The sequence below is a fragment of the Furipterus horrens genome, unplaced genomic scaffold, assembly GCF_987537825.1.
Source record: "Furipterus horrens unplaced genomic scaffold, mFurHor1.1.pri manual_scaffold_2, whole genome shotgun sequence".
NCBI lineage: Eukaryota > Metazoa > Chordata > Mammalia > Chiroptera > Furipteridae > Furipterus > Furipterus horrens.
This window is the reverse complement of record NW_028327172.1, coordinates 48818517-48835167: the sequence shown is the minus strand read 5'-3', so window position 1 is coordinate 48835167 and position 16651 is coordinate 48818517. Positions and strand designations below refer to the sequence as shown.

The 16651-nt window shown below is 38.7% G+C and overlaps 1 protein-coding gene across 6 annotated transcripts in view; it reads left to right on the top strand.

Moving 5' to 3' along the window:
• The window catches only part of PAK1 (p21 (RAC1) activated kinase 1), a 144027-nt gene extending 127976 nt beyond the window's left edge, over positions 1-16051 (top strand). For all 6 annotated transcript variants that reach the window (XM_090265704.1, XM_090265691.1, XM_090265692.1 and 3 more), the window contains 5 exons: positions 1157-1274; positions 5585-5684; positions 6693-6889; positions 12083-12220; positions 15901-16051. In XM_090265704.1, coding sequence (XP_090121830.1) covers positions 1157-1274; positions 5585-5684; positions 6693-6889; positions 12083-12220; positions 15901-15987 — 640 coding nt within the window. In that variant the 3' untranslated portion in view covers positions 15988-16051. The remainder of the gene's footprint in view (positions 1-1156; positions 1275-5584; positions 5685-6692; positions 6890-12082; positions 12221-15900) is intronic.
• Positions 16052-16651: the final 600 nt, after the last annotated feature.

The following is a 16651-nucleotide window of genomic DNA, read 5'->3' as shown; positions in this document are numbered from 1 at the left end:
TAATTGAAAAACAATAATAAAAAAAAAGGTTTAAAAAAAAAGACTTAATTTGTCATATTATTCTTTATGGAAATTAAAAAACTACAAGACTTTTAATTATAAATAATATAGAATCTTATGGAAGGAATACTCGATTCATAGTCAAGAGAATAAGATTCAAATCTTATCCTTTGATTGAGACCAGTTATATTTTTTCTAACAGTGTCCCTGTCTACCCAGCAGCGCTCCCAATCGCAGGATGAAGATAGGTGGCATATCACACCGCTCAAGCCAATCCAAATAGTTTCTTTGTCTGTAGCTGAGCCTTGTTTACTGTTGACAGATCAATGGGAGGGATTTACCAAGGCCACTCAGCTATAAGGACTGGCTGTGGCCACTGACCACAAACCTCTGCCCTCTGTGGAGGATCAGCTGTGCAGGGGCAGGTCTGTAGCTGTCCACTGGGTGCGCTGGCCCTGGGGTTTACCAGGTGATGCAGGCCAAGGTCAGCCCCCACCTATGTTTTGCCCAGGGAACCCTGCCTGAGCTATAAAGCAATCTGAAATGGCTGTTACTTTTGCTGGGCTTGGAGATTCTCAGGCGAAGCCAAGCTGTGAAACTAAGCTGGCTGGTGCTAGTGCCAAGCCTGGAGCTCCCTGAGGCCAGCTATTGTTCGTGTGATAGGATTTAAGAAGTTATGAAGCACAAGCCAAGACCAGCCAACATATGGAAAAGCAACTTGGATGGGCTCATAAGTTGAGTGGGGTGGAGTCTCTGGGGATCTCCAAGGTGGGTCAAACAGTGTTAGCCAGGTTGATGGAGTCTTAGATACGGCACCAGCTTGCCGGTTCTGTCTCAGTAGATGTGGTTTCTTTAATTCTGTAGCTGTCAGACTTTAATTCAACTCAATTTCCTATGGTTCTGGCTGATGGTTATTCTATATTTTAGTTGTAATTTTGATGTGATTGTGCAAAGAGGTGAGCCATGTTTGCCTTCGTTGCCATCTTGACTGGATCTTCCAAACCTTTTTTCTTTAAACTCTGAGTTCTGCAACTTCTACCACCTGAATATCCAAGTTAACCAACTGCCACACTCGACAGAACTTGGCAGCGAGAGTGAGGCAGGCAAAGCCTACTGTGTTCCTCCTTATCCTTTGTCTTTATCTGTATTACTACAGTTACCTCGTGGGAGATGAGCTGTGGGTTGTCATGGAATACTTGGCTGGAGGCTCTTTGACAGATGTAGTGACGGAAACATGCATGGATGAAGGCCAGATTGCAGCCGTTTGCCGTGAGGTAAGGTCAGTGGCCAACCAGCCTTGAGCAGGATGTGGCCTCCATATCCATGTCTGTCCAAGTTCTACAACTAATTGTATCTTAGCCTGGGCACTTGCAGCTGGGAGAAATTAGGTGGGAAATTAGACCCTCCTATCATTCTTTTGTTATACCTGTTTTGAAATTTCTATCACCATGATTTTTTCCTTTAAAGATAACTATTCTGATTATAAAATTATATACCCATTGTAGAAAAATTAGAACTATAATATATATAAAGTCACCCATAATTTCAACCCTTAAAGATAACTGCTATAAATACTTTGTAATGTTTTCTTTATCTCTTTTATATGGATATATATTTTAATCATTTTTATTTTGCTCTCCTGCTTTCTACATGTGCTATGAAATTTCCTATGAAGCAGAATAAGAAAGTAGCAGCAGAGGAATTACTCTTTTAGACAGTCATCAGGGAAGGCTTTACTTAGATTTGAATAAAAGGTCTGAATGATATGAAAAAGTAAGCCAAGCTGAAATCTAGAGTAAAATATTTCCAGGCTAAAGAAATAGAATGCAAAGCTTAAATAGGTATTCTCTTTCCTCCCCATTGCTATTAAATGTCTAAGGCCTAAATATGCTGGTGTAAGAAGGGGGAAAAACCCTCCACAAGGGCAGCAGTCTTAGAATGGCCACATTTTCATGAGGGCAAGAATATGGAGAGAATATTCAGAGAAATTGAGGATTGGGTGTTTTGTTAATATGAGACTGAAACTCTTCAATAGCCCAGAGAAAAGTTTGGGAACTGGGGAAAGAGACTAGAATATTATGTTAGGTCCAGAGTTTTATGGGGATGAGTCTAGTAAGTATGATTGGGGTTTGATAATACAACACCTGGAAACATAAAATCATGTGAAATCAGTACTGTTCTAGAAAATATGATCGATCACCTTTGCCTTAAAAACCCTGCAATCTAGAACAAGCATAATATGATAGGTTAATGGAATTAACACAGGGATTCTTGGGAGATCTGATTTCTTTTCTGTACCACTAATGCAATGTTACTCAACTTTCTTTTCATTACCCCACCCCAAAGAGCCTTTGAAGACATTTTTCTGTAATCACATTGTCCCCATGAAATTTTAATACCATAAATATTCTATATTGTACATCTGTTTATATACTGTGGCCCTTTGGAAACCACAGACAGTTGTAATATCTAAAATGTTTTTCATTCACCCTAGGAACACACTTTTACTGGTTAAAAATACATGCATGTGTACTTGAGTAAATAAATTTGCCTCTAATTGTTTATTTTTTAAGTGGAGATTCATACTGTCTATAACTTAGGGATCAAAAAGCACTCAGAAGAATTTTTAAATGTTACATAAATAGGTGGCATTACTGTTATCCTTGAGTTCTGATAGAGATCATCCTTCTTTTAAAAAATAGCTTTATTAATAGAACAGCTGTAATACATTTACACAATGGAATATTACTCGGCCATAAAAAAGAAGAAAATTTTACCCTTTGCAACAGCATGGATGGACCTGGAGAACATGATGCTAAGTGAAATAAGCCAGCCAGAGAGAGAAAAATACCATATGATTTCACTCATATGTGAAATCTAATGAGCAAACTGAACTAACATGCAAAATAGAGACAGACTCACAAATAGAGAGCAGGCTGACAGCTCTGGGGGAGGGCACCAGGGGCAGGGTAAAGGATTTGAGCAAAAAAACCCCAAACAAACAGAAGGAACTCATGGACACTGCAGATGACAGTGTTTGGGAAAGGAGTGGGTGGATGGAGGTGGATTAGGGAATATGGGGATACCTGGTGATGGAAATAAATAAAATTTAGAAAAAAGAATAGCTTTAATGAGATATAAATTCACCCATGTAATGTACAGATAGTCCCTGACTTATGATGGATCCACTTATAATGTTTTGGCTTCATGATGGTGTGAAAGTAATATGTATGCATTCAGTAGAAATCATACTTTGAATTTTGATTCATCCAAAGCATATAATTTTATTATATTGAGTTGTGCAACTCTCACCATAATCAATTTTATCAATGCCAGAAGAACCTCTATACCGACTAGCAGTCATTTTCCACTCACCCCACTTCCTGACCCTCTCACCTTATGCAACCACTTTCTGTCTGTAGGTTTGCTTATTTTGGACATTTCATGTAAATGCAGTCATATGGTATTTGCTTATTTGTGACTGGCTTCTTTCACTTAGCATAATGGTTTGAAGGTTCATCTGTATTATGGAATATAGCAGTATTTTATTCCTTATATTAGAAATTAGATGCCATTTATTTATCTGTTCATCAGTTGTTGGACATTGCTGTCATTACCACTTTTTGACTATTATGAATAATGCTATAAATATTCACATACAAGTTTTTGGTTGAATGTATATTTTAATTCTTTTGGGTATGAGCCTAGGAGTGAAACTTCTAGGCTTAACATCTTGAGGAATAGCCAAACTGTTTTCCAGAATGGCTGTACCATTTTATATTTCTCCTACAAGTGCATGAGGGTTCCAATTTTTTGAAATCATCTTTTTTGATCGTAATTTTTGAGATCCAGACACCAGGGTCTCCAGCCTCCTAAGGAAAACAACTCTTAAAGGGAATAGCTAGTTCTGGATATTGGTTTGTTTTTAATTTAGCCATTAGTATGTTTTTACAAATGAAGTATTAATTTGAGAACATTTAAATAGTATTTTCCAACTGGTTTGTATTTTTATGGTTTTTTCACTTGGTATAAGCTTCTAAAATTTTAGCTTTGAGTTCTAGACTTAACCTAGTACATTTAGTAGCAAACCTGAGGTCTTTTCTGATGCCCTCATTTTACAGAATGGGAAAACAGTAGCCCAGAGAGAGTAAGTGATTTGTCCAGCAGGTAGTGGCAGAACTAGACACTTTCATTGTTCCTTTCAGTCTCTATATTATTTTGCCTGCTAAGTATGGGTGTTTTCCAAGGTTCTTTTCTTTTCCCTCTTATCTTCTATAACATTTGCCAGTTCCATCCATTTCTATAACTTAAAAAAATAATCACCTCTTCACAAATGATTCATAAATATTTATCTCAAGTCCAGACATCTGTATAGAACTTAAGACTCATATATGTTCAGATGCCTACTGGACATTTGTCTACAAATGTTTATAGGTATATAAAATTCAGCATACCCAAAACAGTATAACCCCTGGCTTCTGTGGCTCAGTGGATTGAGTGTCGGCCTGTGAACCAAGGGTTGCTGGTTCCATTCCCAGTCAGGGCACATGACTAGGTTGCACGTAAGGTCCCCAGTTGGGGGTGCGAGTGAGAGGCAACCACACAGTGATGTTTCTCTCCCTCTCTTTCTCCTTTCCCCCTCTCTCTAAAAATGAATAAATAAACAAATAAGTAAATTGTTTTTTTTTAAAACAGTATAAATTACCTCCTCACCACAATAAGATTATTCTCCTAACTTCACTGCTTCTAATATCAGTTCCAGATGCCTAGTTTCCCAAATATAACTCTTACTTGTCACTTTCCTTCAGTTTTATCATTACCAGATCCTTCCCATTCTTCCTCAATAGTTTTTTGGGGGCCTCAGGTTCTTTTCCAAGTATCTCATGCTCTGTAAAAAACTCCAAAATATATTAGAGGAACTCATGTACTGCAAGAAAACTATTATAAGATATATTATAATAAGGTATAATAAATAGGAATATTATAAGAATGGTATAAGAAAGAAGGAACTCCTGCCATTTGCAACAACATGGATGGAACTAGAGAGAATTATGCTTAATAAGCCAGGCAAAGAAAGAAAAATACCATATGATATCACCTAATGCAGGAAACTAAAGAACAACACCAACAAAGGAACTAAATAGAACAAAGAGCAGAATAGCAGTCAGTATGGGGGAGGGGAGAGGGAGAGAAGGGGGATAAGTAAGGGAAGGGTTTAGTCAAAGAACCTGTATAAATGACTCATGGACATGGACAACGGGGAGGGATATGATTGCGAGAGACGGGGGTGGGTTGGGTGGAGGAGAGAAATTGGGGGAAAAGGGGACAACTGTAATTGAAAAACCAAAAAAAAAAAAAAAAAAAGAATGGTATAAGACAGTGTGGAATATTAAAAGAATGTTTAGCCAGGAGACAGGAGACTAGAGCCTAGACCTATCTATGCCACTTATTTGGAGCAAGTCTTTTTACTTGTTGGGGCCTCACTTTCTTTATTATAGAATTAGGAGATTGGATTGGTTAATTTTCTGTAAGTGTTCGTGTTATATGTCCTTTCTTTCTCCCTTTGCACACACCACTTCAACAGTGCCTGCAGGCTTTGGAGTTTCTGCATTCCAACCAGGTCATTCACAGAGATATCAAGAGTGACAATATCCTGTTGGGAATGGATGGCTCTGTCAAGCTAAGTGAGTAGGAGTGATCATACTTCTCTTCCCTGTGGGACCCTGTCTTCTGAGGGATGGTATTCCTATAATAGTAGCTACAGGACTCACCGAAGAGTCTATTTATTTCACTATTTATTTCTTGGGATATACAGGATTTTTATATTACTAAGTATGTTTAGCCAAAAAATAATTTACTGAATGCTCACTCTGTGCTAGGTCTTTGGATGGGCACTGAGGATACTCTTGCCTGTCTTCAAGTAGTTCTCAGTCTAATAAGTGAAACATGAAATACATAATTAGAAAAATAAGTTTAATGTAATTTTTATGATTCAGTCATTCATTCAGCAAACTTTTATTAAATGCCTGTTATATCCCAGACCCTCTGGAAATTAAAAAATGAGTACAAAGGCATAGTCATTCCTATCAAAGGCATCATAATTTAAATAAACATATAATTGCAATGTAATCTAAATGAACTGCAGGCAGAAGATTTTGTTCAGAAGTGTTAAGGACCAGCAGTCCAGACAGACAGATTGTTTCATAGGTGGATGGGCAGCTTATGGGAAGACTGTCAGCAGTCTCTGTTCTGGGCACAGGGTGAGGAACTGATAAAAGCAGGTGACTAGAGTTTAAGTCTGGGACTCACGCCCAGAAAATAAAGCAAGGACTTAGTTGCCAGATTTTGGGGGATGAGAATGGTTTTCAAGAAGAAAGGAGAACTGCGGCAAGTAATCAAGGCCAAAATGAGCAGCTTGGACTTTAATGCCTAATCCTTCTGGCTTGAGGATGGGTAAGAGGCAAAGGTGATATTTGTTACATTCCTCCTACTTCTCTTCAAAGTTGAGCAGGGGACAGGTTGGGAGCTAGACATGAAGGTGGCAATTATGTGACTCTAGCTTTGGAGAGACAGGATTGCAGCATGTGGGAATGAGACAGGACCTGACACCTAGAGGTAGGTATATAGTCAATACTCATGAAGGGGAGTACCCTAAAGATAAGTCTTTTCCTTCTTCTCTTTTCTTTTTCTAGCTGATTTTGGATTCTGTGCCCAGATTACCCCAGAGCAGAGCAAACGGAGCACCATGGTGGGAACACCATACTGGATGGCACCAGAGGTTGTGACACGGAAAGCCTATGGGCCCAAGGTTGACATCTGGTCCCTGGGCATCATGGCCATTGAAATGATTGAAGGGGAGCCCCCATACCTCAATGAAAACCCTCTGAGAGTGAGTATTGCTAGCCCCATTTTAAGATGTTTGGGCTGTTTTCTTTCGTCCCAGGAAATGGGACTCAGGCTATTCTCTATGGCTTTTAACCTGGATCTCTCTTTTCTGGATAAAATCAGGCACAGTTGAATTTAAAGTATAAATGTTCAAAGAAAAGAGATATTAGCAGTCATTAATTTATTGCAGCATTCAATGACTGAGTTCTTATCATGTGTAAGAAACTGTTGTAATGTTAATAAAACAAATCAATATATAATAACAGAAGGTAAGTGCTATGAAAAGAAGCAGAGTAAGGAGTTCAAGAGAGTAATGGGGGAAGGAGGGAGAAGTGTGCTTTTATTTAGAGCAGAGAAGGAAGTCCTCTCTTATAAGTTATTTGGGCAGAAACCTGAAGAAAGTAATGGAGGAAGCCATGGGGTTAACCTAACCCAAGAGTTTCCCAGAAATCAGGTATACAGAAGACTTGATTTGAGAACATGCTTGCTGTATACAGGGGGAACCCAGGAGGCCAGTGTCCCTGAAGGGAGTAAGCTGGGTAGAGAATGGTAGACAAGGTCTCAGAACTGCTGGGAGCCATATCAGGTCAGACCTTCTGGCCATTGTGTGAACTGGCTTTTATTCTGCATAGATTGGAAGCCAATAGGATATTTTGAACTGGGGCTTAACATGTTCTGATTTATGTTGTAAAAGATCATTTTGGCTGCTTATATGGAAAATAAACTGTGAAATATTGTAGTAGTTCAAAGTGGTGACTTGAAATATATTTGTAGGGATAGAAGTGAAGAGTGGTTGGACTCAAGATCTTGAACATATAGCTGACAAGATGAATGGGAAATCAGAGAAAGAGGAATCAATAATTACTATAAGATTTTGGGCCTTAATTGCAGAAAAAATTGCATTGCCATTTACTGAGAAGGTTGAAGAGCAGGCGGTTGGTTTTGAATGTGTTAATTTGAAGTGTTTATTAGATGTCCAAGTGGAAATACTGAGTAGGGTTGGCATATAAGTCCACAGTTCAAAGGTGAGAGGTCAGGACATAAATATAACTTTATCAGTAGGCAGTATATAGGTGGCTTATTTTAAAAATCAGAACTAGATGGTAGATGCGGTCACTCACTTAGGGAGTGAGGTTTGAATACTGAGCCCTGGGGTACTCTTGTGTTTGAGGTTGGAGAAGCTAGCAACGTAGACCAGGGAGTTGCCTTCCTAATAGGAGAACTGAGAAATATGTGTCCTGGAGACCAAGAAAACAAAATGTTTCATGGAAGATGTATCACCTATGATTGATAGGTTACATATGATAAGACTGAGAAATAAACATTAGATTTGCCACTTCTGGCCAAGATGGAGGCTTAGACGGACACGCTCGGTCTCCCTCTACAACTAGAGAGGAATACAACTACTTCAAAACAAAAGATAACTAGAAATTCCAGAAAATAAAACTGCACAGAAGCCCAACGTACAAAGTTATAAACCAGCGGCGCTCTTCGGGCAGGTAAGAAGAGCGAATCCAGCGGTGCTGTTTGCGGTAGCACCAGGGACAGTGGCAGGGAGAACAGTCCTAGCTGCAGTCGAGCCCTGGCAGCTCGCGACCCCAACGCTTGGAAAGGCAGCCCCCGCATCGCCTCGGAGGTGAGGCCCTGAGGGCAGGAGGATGGATCCTGGTCTCCTAGCGGAATAACGGCAGGAATCCATCTTGGACCCCCACCCCCACACAAAGCACCACAACGTTGCGAAATAGGTTGTGCATCTCCACTGGTCACTCTGGGCAGTGACGACAAAGCGCCACAGCGCGGCGAAAAAGGTTTTGGATCGCCGCCGGTCGCTGGGTTGTGACAAGTACACAGGCACTGCCCCCTATAGCTGGCCCAAGAAAGCAAAATGCATCTGTCAAAATGAGGCAGACAACTATAGAAATCCTGGGGGCGCAGCTCACCAGGCAACAGATGAAGAATCTGACAGATGAACAAATAAGAAACCTGTCAGAGGCTCAGTTCAGGGCCATTGTTATCAGGTGGCTTACAGAATTAACAAAAGATCTGGAAAAAGATGAGAAAGGATTGAAAAACACTGGTGAGGAAATAAAATCCAGAGTTCAAATCAACAAACCAGAACATAGAGAAGGAACAAACAGTCAACCAGTGCAGAGAGAGGAAACAGGAAGCAAGAAAAATGAGGAGAGGATCAGAAACCTCTGGGACAGCTATAAAAGACCAAACATAAGAATAATTGGTTTGCCAGAGGGCAAAGAAGATGAACTAGAAATTGAAAAATTAAGTGAAAATATAATAAAGCAGAACTTCCCAAACTTGGGGAAGGAAGTGGACTTACAGGTCCAGGAAGCACAGAGAGTTCCAGAAATACTGGACCCAGGGAGAACCACTCCAAGACACATTATAATCAAAATGTCAAAAGTTAAAGATAAAGAGAGAATCTTAAAAGCAGCAAGAGAGAAGAAAAGAATCATGTACAAAGGGGTCCCAATTAGACTATCAGCTGACTTCTCAAGGGAGACCCTGCAGGCAAGAAGGGACTGGCAAGAAATATTCAAAGTAATGAAAAGCAAAAACCTACAACCACGAATACTCTATCCAGTGAAATTGTCATTCAGAATAGAAGGGCAGAGAAAGTGCTTCCAGGACAAAATAAAACTGAAGGAGTTCATTAGATCCAAACCACTATTATATGAGATGTTAAAGGGACTGGTTTAGAAGAAGGAGGATCAAAACTATGAACATTAAAATGAGAACTGTATCACAAGAAACAACAACAGAAGCTAGGGAATTGAAACAAAGTCAAACTAAATAGGCAACGAGAGTGGAAAAAGAACTATAGGTATGGGGAACATATTGGGGGGAGGTCAGCAGGGAGGGGGAAGGGGGAGAGGGAGGGAGATGATGCAGGAATTAAGAAGCATAGCAGGAGGGAATGGAGAAGATAGGAAGAGGCTGAGAAGAACTATATGCACAACTAATGGACATGGACTAAAAGGGCGGGACAACTGGAGGGAGGGGGGCCACCGGGTGGAGGGGAGCAGAGGGAAGGGAAATTGGGACAACTGTAACAGCATAATCAATAAAACACATTAAAAAAAAACATTAGATTTGCCAATGTCAAGTTATTGATGATCTTGATGATCAGTTAATTAGAGTGATGGGAATGAAAGCCTAATTAAAGTAAATTCACAGGAGTGGAAAAATAAGTTGAGATGGCATGTATAAACAATTGTTTTTTAAGGAGTTTTTCTGTTAAGGGAACAGAGAAATTGAGCAATATGTTGAAGTGGCATTGAAGGAGGATTTGTTTTTGTTTTTTTGAAGGTGATATTATATAGCATGTTTGTGTGCTGATGGGAATGACCTAATGGAGAGGAGGAAAATGGTCATCTACAAGAGAGAAGTTGACATCTGTAGGGGTGACGTCTTAAGTAGTTGAGATGAGTTGGATAAGTACTGAATTGAAGAGCATTGGATTAGTGTAAAGACAATTTACTCACGGTAATAGGAAAGGGAAAGCAAAGTATATGGATACAGATGCAAGTAGTTGGCCATTTTGGTCATGGGTAAATGTGAAAGTCATTCTGATTGGTTTTGTTTTTCATTTATTCCAACCTCCCATCCAGTGCATGAATTCCCTGTGTATTGCTGCTGATAGGTGTCCATCTGATCTTAACTGGATACCTCTTATTGGAAAGTGCTTCAGTGTACCAAATTGAAACTACCCTGTTGGTCCCAGCTTTGCCCTCTGAATCCACACACCATTCATCTTTCCCACATCAGAATGACCTTGGAAATGATGATCAGTAGGGTGTGATGGAAATAAGACTGGGGCATGAGTCAGAGGACATGAGCTCCTATGGACAGCTTGATCCCAGGCCTACCTTTTTATATTTCTGGACTTTATCTGTGACATGGGGGGATGATAATTCTTGTTGTACCTATTGGGTTGGCCAAAAAGTCCATTTATTTTTTCCATAAAATAAAAGACACATTTTTCATTTTTCACCAATAACTTTATTGATTTGGATATTTTGAATATGTAGGCTGTCTCCCACATGGCATAACTGGCATAACATTGGATGTTCTCAATTAATGTCTCTATTTGATCGCTTTCAAATTCAACTGGTCTACCTGACTGTGGAGCATCGGCCAGCAAGAAATCTCCAGCATGAAACTTTGCAAACCACTTTTGACACATTCAATCAATCACAACACCTTCTCCATACACTGCACAATCATTTTTGTGTGTTTCAGTTGCATTATTACCTTCCTTGAAATAATAAAGTATAATATGCCAAAAATATGGCTTATTTTCTTCCACCTTCAGTATTAAAATGGCTACACAAAAATTCACCAATTTTGATGTTTTTTTAAAATGCATGCTGATATGATAGCTGCACAATACAATCAAACAAAATTATTTCAAATGAAGTTAAAGACAACAAAGTGCTTCTAGAGCCATCTTATGGATAAAACCAAATGAACTTTTTGACCAACCCAATATTATCCAGAGTTATTGTGGTCATTAAATGAGATAGTGCTTTGTGAATTCAAGTGTTGAATGCTTGGAAAGGTTTAGTACTACTCTTGTTGTTTTGTTTTTCTTGTTGTTGTTGTTTTGTTTTGTTCTTACCTTTCCCAGGAGATGCTTCATGTTAGGGGACTAGGAAGACAGCAGTGAAATGGGTTGCTCCTTTACAGAACATTTCCCTTTCATATTCCTTTCCTGCTGAAAGAGATCAGTTCTTAGATGTCTGAGAAATTATTACTGAAGGCACCAGTAGTAATTTCCTCCAGCAAATGGGCAGATGTTTAACACATCAAGCTAAGCGAATAGTAAACCCTACGAATCTGTAATCAAGAATAATAAACCTTTGGGTCTGTGACACACTTCATAAGTTTATAAAGTACTTTCCAATATACTGTCTTATTTTCTTTTTACAAACGTGTGGGATAAGCACTATTACCATCCCTATTCTATAGATGAGGAAGTTGGAAGTTCCCTGGCTTGCATGTGGTCACATGACTTTGAAATGTTAAACCTAATCCTTAGGTCATATTCTTTCCAGTAAACCAGAGCTGCCTCTTTGTGTCTAGAGGCATAAAGCAGCTGACCATATCTCTAGAGGGCATGTCTGGGACCAAGAGAGAACCTCTGTTGGAACCTAAGGTGATTCTCCATTTGTGTTGCCAGGCATTGTACCTCATTGCCACTAATGGGACCCCAGAGCTTCAGAACCCAGAGAAGCTGTCAGCTATCTTCCGAGACTTTCTGAACCGCTGTCTTGAGATGGATGTGGAGAAGAGAGGTTCTGCTAAAGAGTTGTTACAGGTAAACTGTTCCCATGCAGGGAAGCACCCGATTCATGAAATCACTGAACCAAACCTTTTTTGCTTCATTTTTGTCTGTGAAGTACTGGTTATTATAGAGCCAGGCTTCTCTCCTACCACATTACACACTTAACCTATATTCCTGGGTCCCTAACCATCTTCATCCTGGGCCTTTGCTCATGTTATTCCCTTAGGCTCTTCTTCAGCCTATTAAAACTCTCCATTCTCCTAAGCTCTGCTTTAAAAATTACTTTTGAGCTCCTATTGAACTTTGCATGTACCTTTCCTTAGCTCTTGTTTCGTTCTGCCTGATGTAGTCTAGCAGAGTTTGAGTATTGGGGTGAAGAAGCTCTCTGACATACAAATATTACAAAAGTTATATTTTACTGAAAGATAAGCTCAAAGAATGCATTTTCAGTAAAGGATAACAGAGGACATAAATTCAGAGGATAGTTAGAGTGCAGCTTTTCAAGTCTTTCTAGTTTCTTTATTGGAAACTCTCAGATGGTGGCAATGATATTCTGTCAGGCTTGGAAAGCGTAAAGTTGGGGGTTTACCAAGTCTTTTATACTACTGCCTGTCTAATCCTTAATATACAGCATAATTATTTCATGTGGTTACAAAAACTACCTTTAGCAGGTCACAATATTTGTATTTAACATTTATGTTTCAGGTACAATTTTTATTACTGGTGTATTTTACTACATTGCCTATGGCAATTTAAATAAGTATCACATGTAACTTTATGACAGTGATTAATCTGTAGGCACGCGCAGTCAGTTATTTTTGTATTATGAAGACCAAGCAACTACGCAGGGCAGGGCAGAGCAGGACCTACCACACTGCCCTGCATTAAAGTTAGTTATGAACATCTCTGTTTTTTCTACTAGATTATAACCTCCATTTTATTAATCTCCAGGTCTCCTCTTATACCTAGGACCTAACTCTGAATAAGTATTCAGAAAAAAATTTGTTAAATTGAATGGAATTGTTTAAAGTATTTACTTTCCCTGAAATGTTACCCTCTGGAACATATTTAGTATTTCTTTGTAATTGGGGTTACTGGTCTATTAGATATGAAATATTGGTTCTGCCAAGTGTAATCAAATAGCCTCTAGAATCCTTTGGGACTAAAAACTCTTTGTAATAGTCAGTATAAATAGGATCCCTTTGCTTTCCATATGAGGTTTGTTCTGGAAACCATGGGCATTGGGAAATATGCAAATACTTTGTTAAGCTTGTGATTGGTGAAGATATTACTTAGGTACCAAATTATCATTATTGAAAGAGTAGTGCCCTCTAGAGTTTTCTTCCTGATATAACTAATAATACAGTATTCCCTCACTTATTGCGGGTATTACATTCTAGACCCCACCCCCACCCCCACGAAAGGTGAAAATCTCCGTAGTAGGAACCTTACATTTATTTTAGTATTTATATATATTTTAAGGCTTTATAAACCCTTCCCACACACTTATAAACCGTTCCCAGTCCCTTATTAACCTTTCCCACTCCCTTATTAACCTTTTCCACACTTTTATAAACACTACTTATGTTCTTAAACATATTCTACACTCTTAAACCTACGTAACTTTAACAACATATATATACAGTACTGCAAAATCCCATGATATAGTGAAAAATCCATGATAAATAATTAAATATAGTATTTTTAAAAATCCTGCGATACAGTGAGGCTGCGATAAGTGAACCACGATACAGAGAGGGACTACTGTAAATGCATTATATTGAATCTTTACCACACTTTATAACAACCCCAAGAGTTATAGCTTCTGCTATTCTCATTTTTACATGTGAGAAAACTAAGGATTCAAGTGTTTAGTGTTTTTTCTATGATTATATAGCCAATGAGCAACAAATCCCAGATTTCAATCTATGTTTTTTAGGCTCTTAAGTTTTTGTGTTCTTGCCCACTGCTCTTTTGGCTCAAAAAGTGTTAAAACTGGAGGGGCCTTAGGGCCTATCTAGTCTACTTTATTCATCATTATATAGAGAAGGAAAGCAAAGCCTCTCAGTTGGGTATTTGATCATGCTGCTTTCTCAATTCAGAGGGTTATAGGAACATGTGATCTGAGGACACTGGCTCTTTAACTTGTTACTGTATATTGTAAATATTCAAAACCATCACTTTCAGAATCTAAAATAATGAAAGCTTCACATTTATTTCTTCTGCACAAACACATATGTGGATAGAAGTACATAAGATGTTATGTTGAAATTCATACCTGTGTGATTTAGCCAGATCTTTTATTCCTTTCATAATAATGTAACTTCTTGTTCTCAGTACCACTTTATGTCCTCTCTGTCCAAAAAGAAGTTGAAGCAACTTCTGGCAAAGAACATATATTTATGCCTATATGTGTATGTCTCTACATATATAAAACATGATTAAAAAGGGACTTATAAGGAAGGGAAACAAAATCAAATATGCAAATAATTTGAGTTAAATAGTTTTGTTTAAACATCAAATTTGGTTCTTAGTTCCCCAGTAGTCAGGACAGAAAAGGAACTGTAATAGTTTTTATATTTCTTATCAAATGGAAGAAACATCCCCATCTTTAAGACACAAAGATTTTTCACTACTAAATGTAAGAAGAAGCATTTTTAGTTAAGAGGCTTTGTGATACATGAAGAATTGTTTTTCATAACAGTTTTACTGAAAATATAGATGTAGTTTTCATATGGTGTTTTCTCCACAGTGGTCTTCTTTAATAGTTGTGGGTGTGGCCTGAAGTCCAGTCCAGTGAAAGTGATTTGGGAAAGGACCAAGCTATTGACCCAAGTCCTTACTGGATTAATTAGCCTAACTGGAATCAATGCTAGCGCAACAAATTATGAGATCAGTGCTACTGAAATGCAGTATTTTGATATATCATTGAGTCATGATTAGTCAGTACCTTCCCCCAGAGGTAATTATTACTCTAATTATCACCATAGTTTAGTCTTACCTAATATAATATGAACTTTCTTGTATCTGGCTTCTTTCACTCAACATGTTTGTGGGATTCATCTTATTGTCAGTGTATCAATTATTTTTTATTTCTGTGTAATTTTTTTGCATAGTATTTTATGACTATGACATTATTCTTCTATTCTCTTGGATATTTGGGTTCTTTTTAGTTATGGCTATTATAAGTAAAGCTGCTATGAACATTCTTGTTTGTATCTTTTGGTGCATACACAACTCCTTTCTCTTAGAAATAAACCACGAGTAGACTTGCTGGGATATAGGCAGATTCTGTTTAGTTGAAAGTATATGCTGCCAAACAGTTTTCCAAAATGGTTTGTTGTTATTTTTTTCAATCCTCACCCAAAGACATGCTTATTGATTTTAGAGAGAGGGGAAAGGAGGGAGAGAGAGAGGAAGAAAACCATCAATGTGAGAGAGAAACATTGATCCATTGCTTCTTGCACAAGTCCCAACCAGGACCAAACCGACAACCTAGGCATGTGCCCTGACCAGAAATTGAACCTGTGACCCTTCAGTGCAAGGACGGCACTCACCCAACTGAGCCACACCAGCCAGATGTCCCTCAATTTGTGGATGATCTAAAGCTCTCCTAGTAGCGTCTTGTGCAAACAAGGATGCCCTTAACATCTTGTAATGGCTGCTGAGGAAGAATGGTAAATAATGTGTATTTTGCTTTTTTTCTTTTCTAGCATCAGTTCCTGAAGATTGCCAAGCCCCTCTCCAGCCTGACTCCACTCATTTCTGCAGCAAAGGAGGCAACCAAGAACAATCACTAAAACCACGCTTACCCCAGCCTCATTGTGCCAAGCCTTCTGTGAAATTAATGCTCATTTCAGAAATTCCGACCCTTGATGCTCTCTCTTCCTTGCCTTGTTCCTCCCATTTCCTGGTCTAGTGCTCTCAAGACTTTGATCTTTGAAAACCATGTGCCCAGCATTGAAGAGAACTGAAACTGACTAATCATGTGATGGCCATCTAAATAAGGAATTTCCTCCCAATTTGTGGATGTGAGGATCATTAACGATCAGGGCTTATATGAATAAACTCTTGGACTCCTATTTCTACATAGCAAAATCTTCTCCACATACCACTTCCCCCAAATCCCAGCCAATCAGTTTTGGCTATATAAATTTTTGGCTTTATAATATTATCAATTTGTAAATGGTTGAAGTTTCTTAGTGCTTGATTTTCTGTGAATGAACTGCCCAAACACCTCATTGTACTTGAAAATTGGAATAGCTTGAGGGAATGCCATGGTGATTGTTAATCTATCAGGGACTTGAAATGACTCAACTTCCTGGACCATGACTATGGCACAGCTGATCCTGATATGGGAGAGAGAGCTACCATGTTTTTCTTTGTGTATACTTCTAGCAGCTGTTTGGGAGGATCTTGACCTAGTAGTGTTCCCCATGCTATTTCTTGTGAAATGGTCTTGGC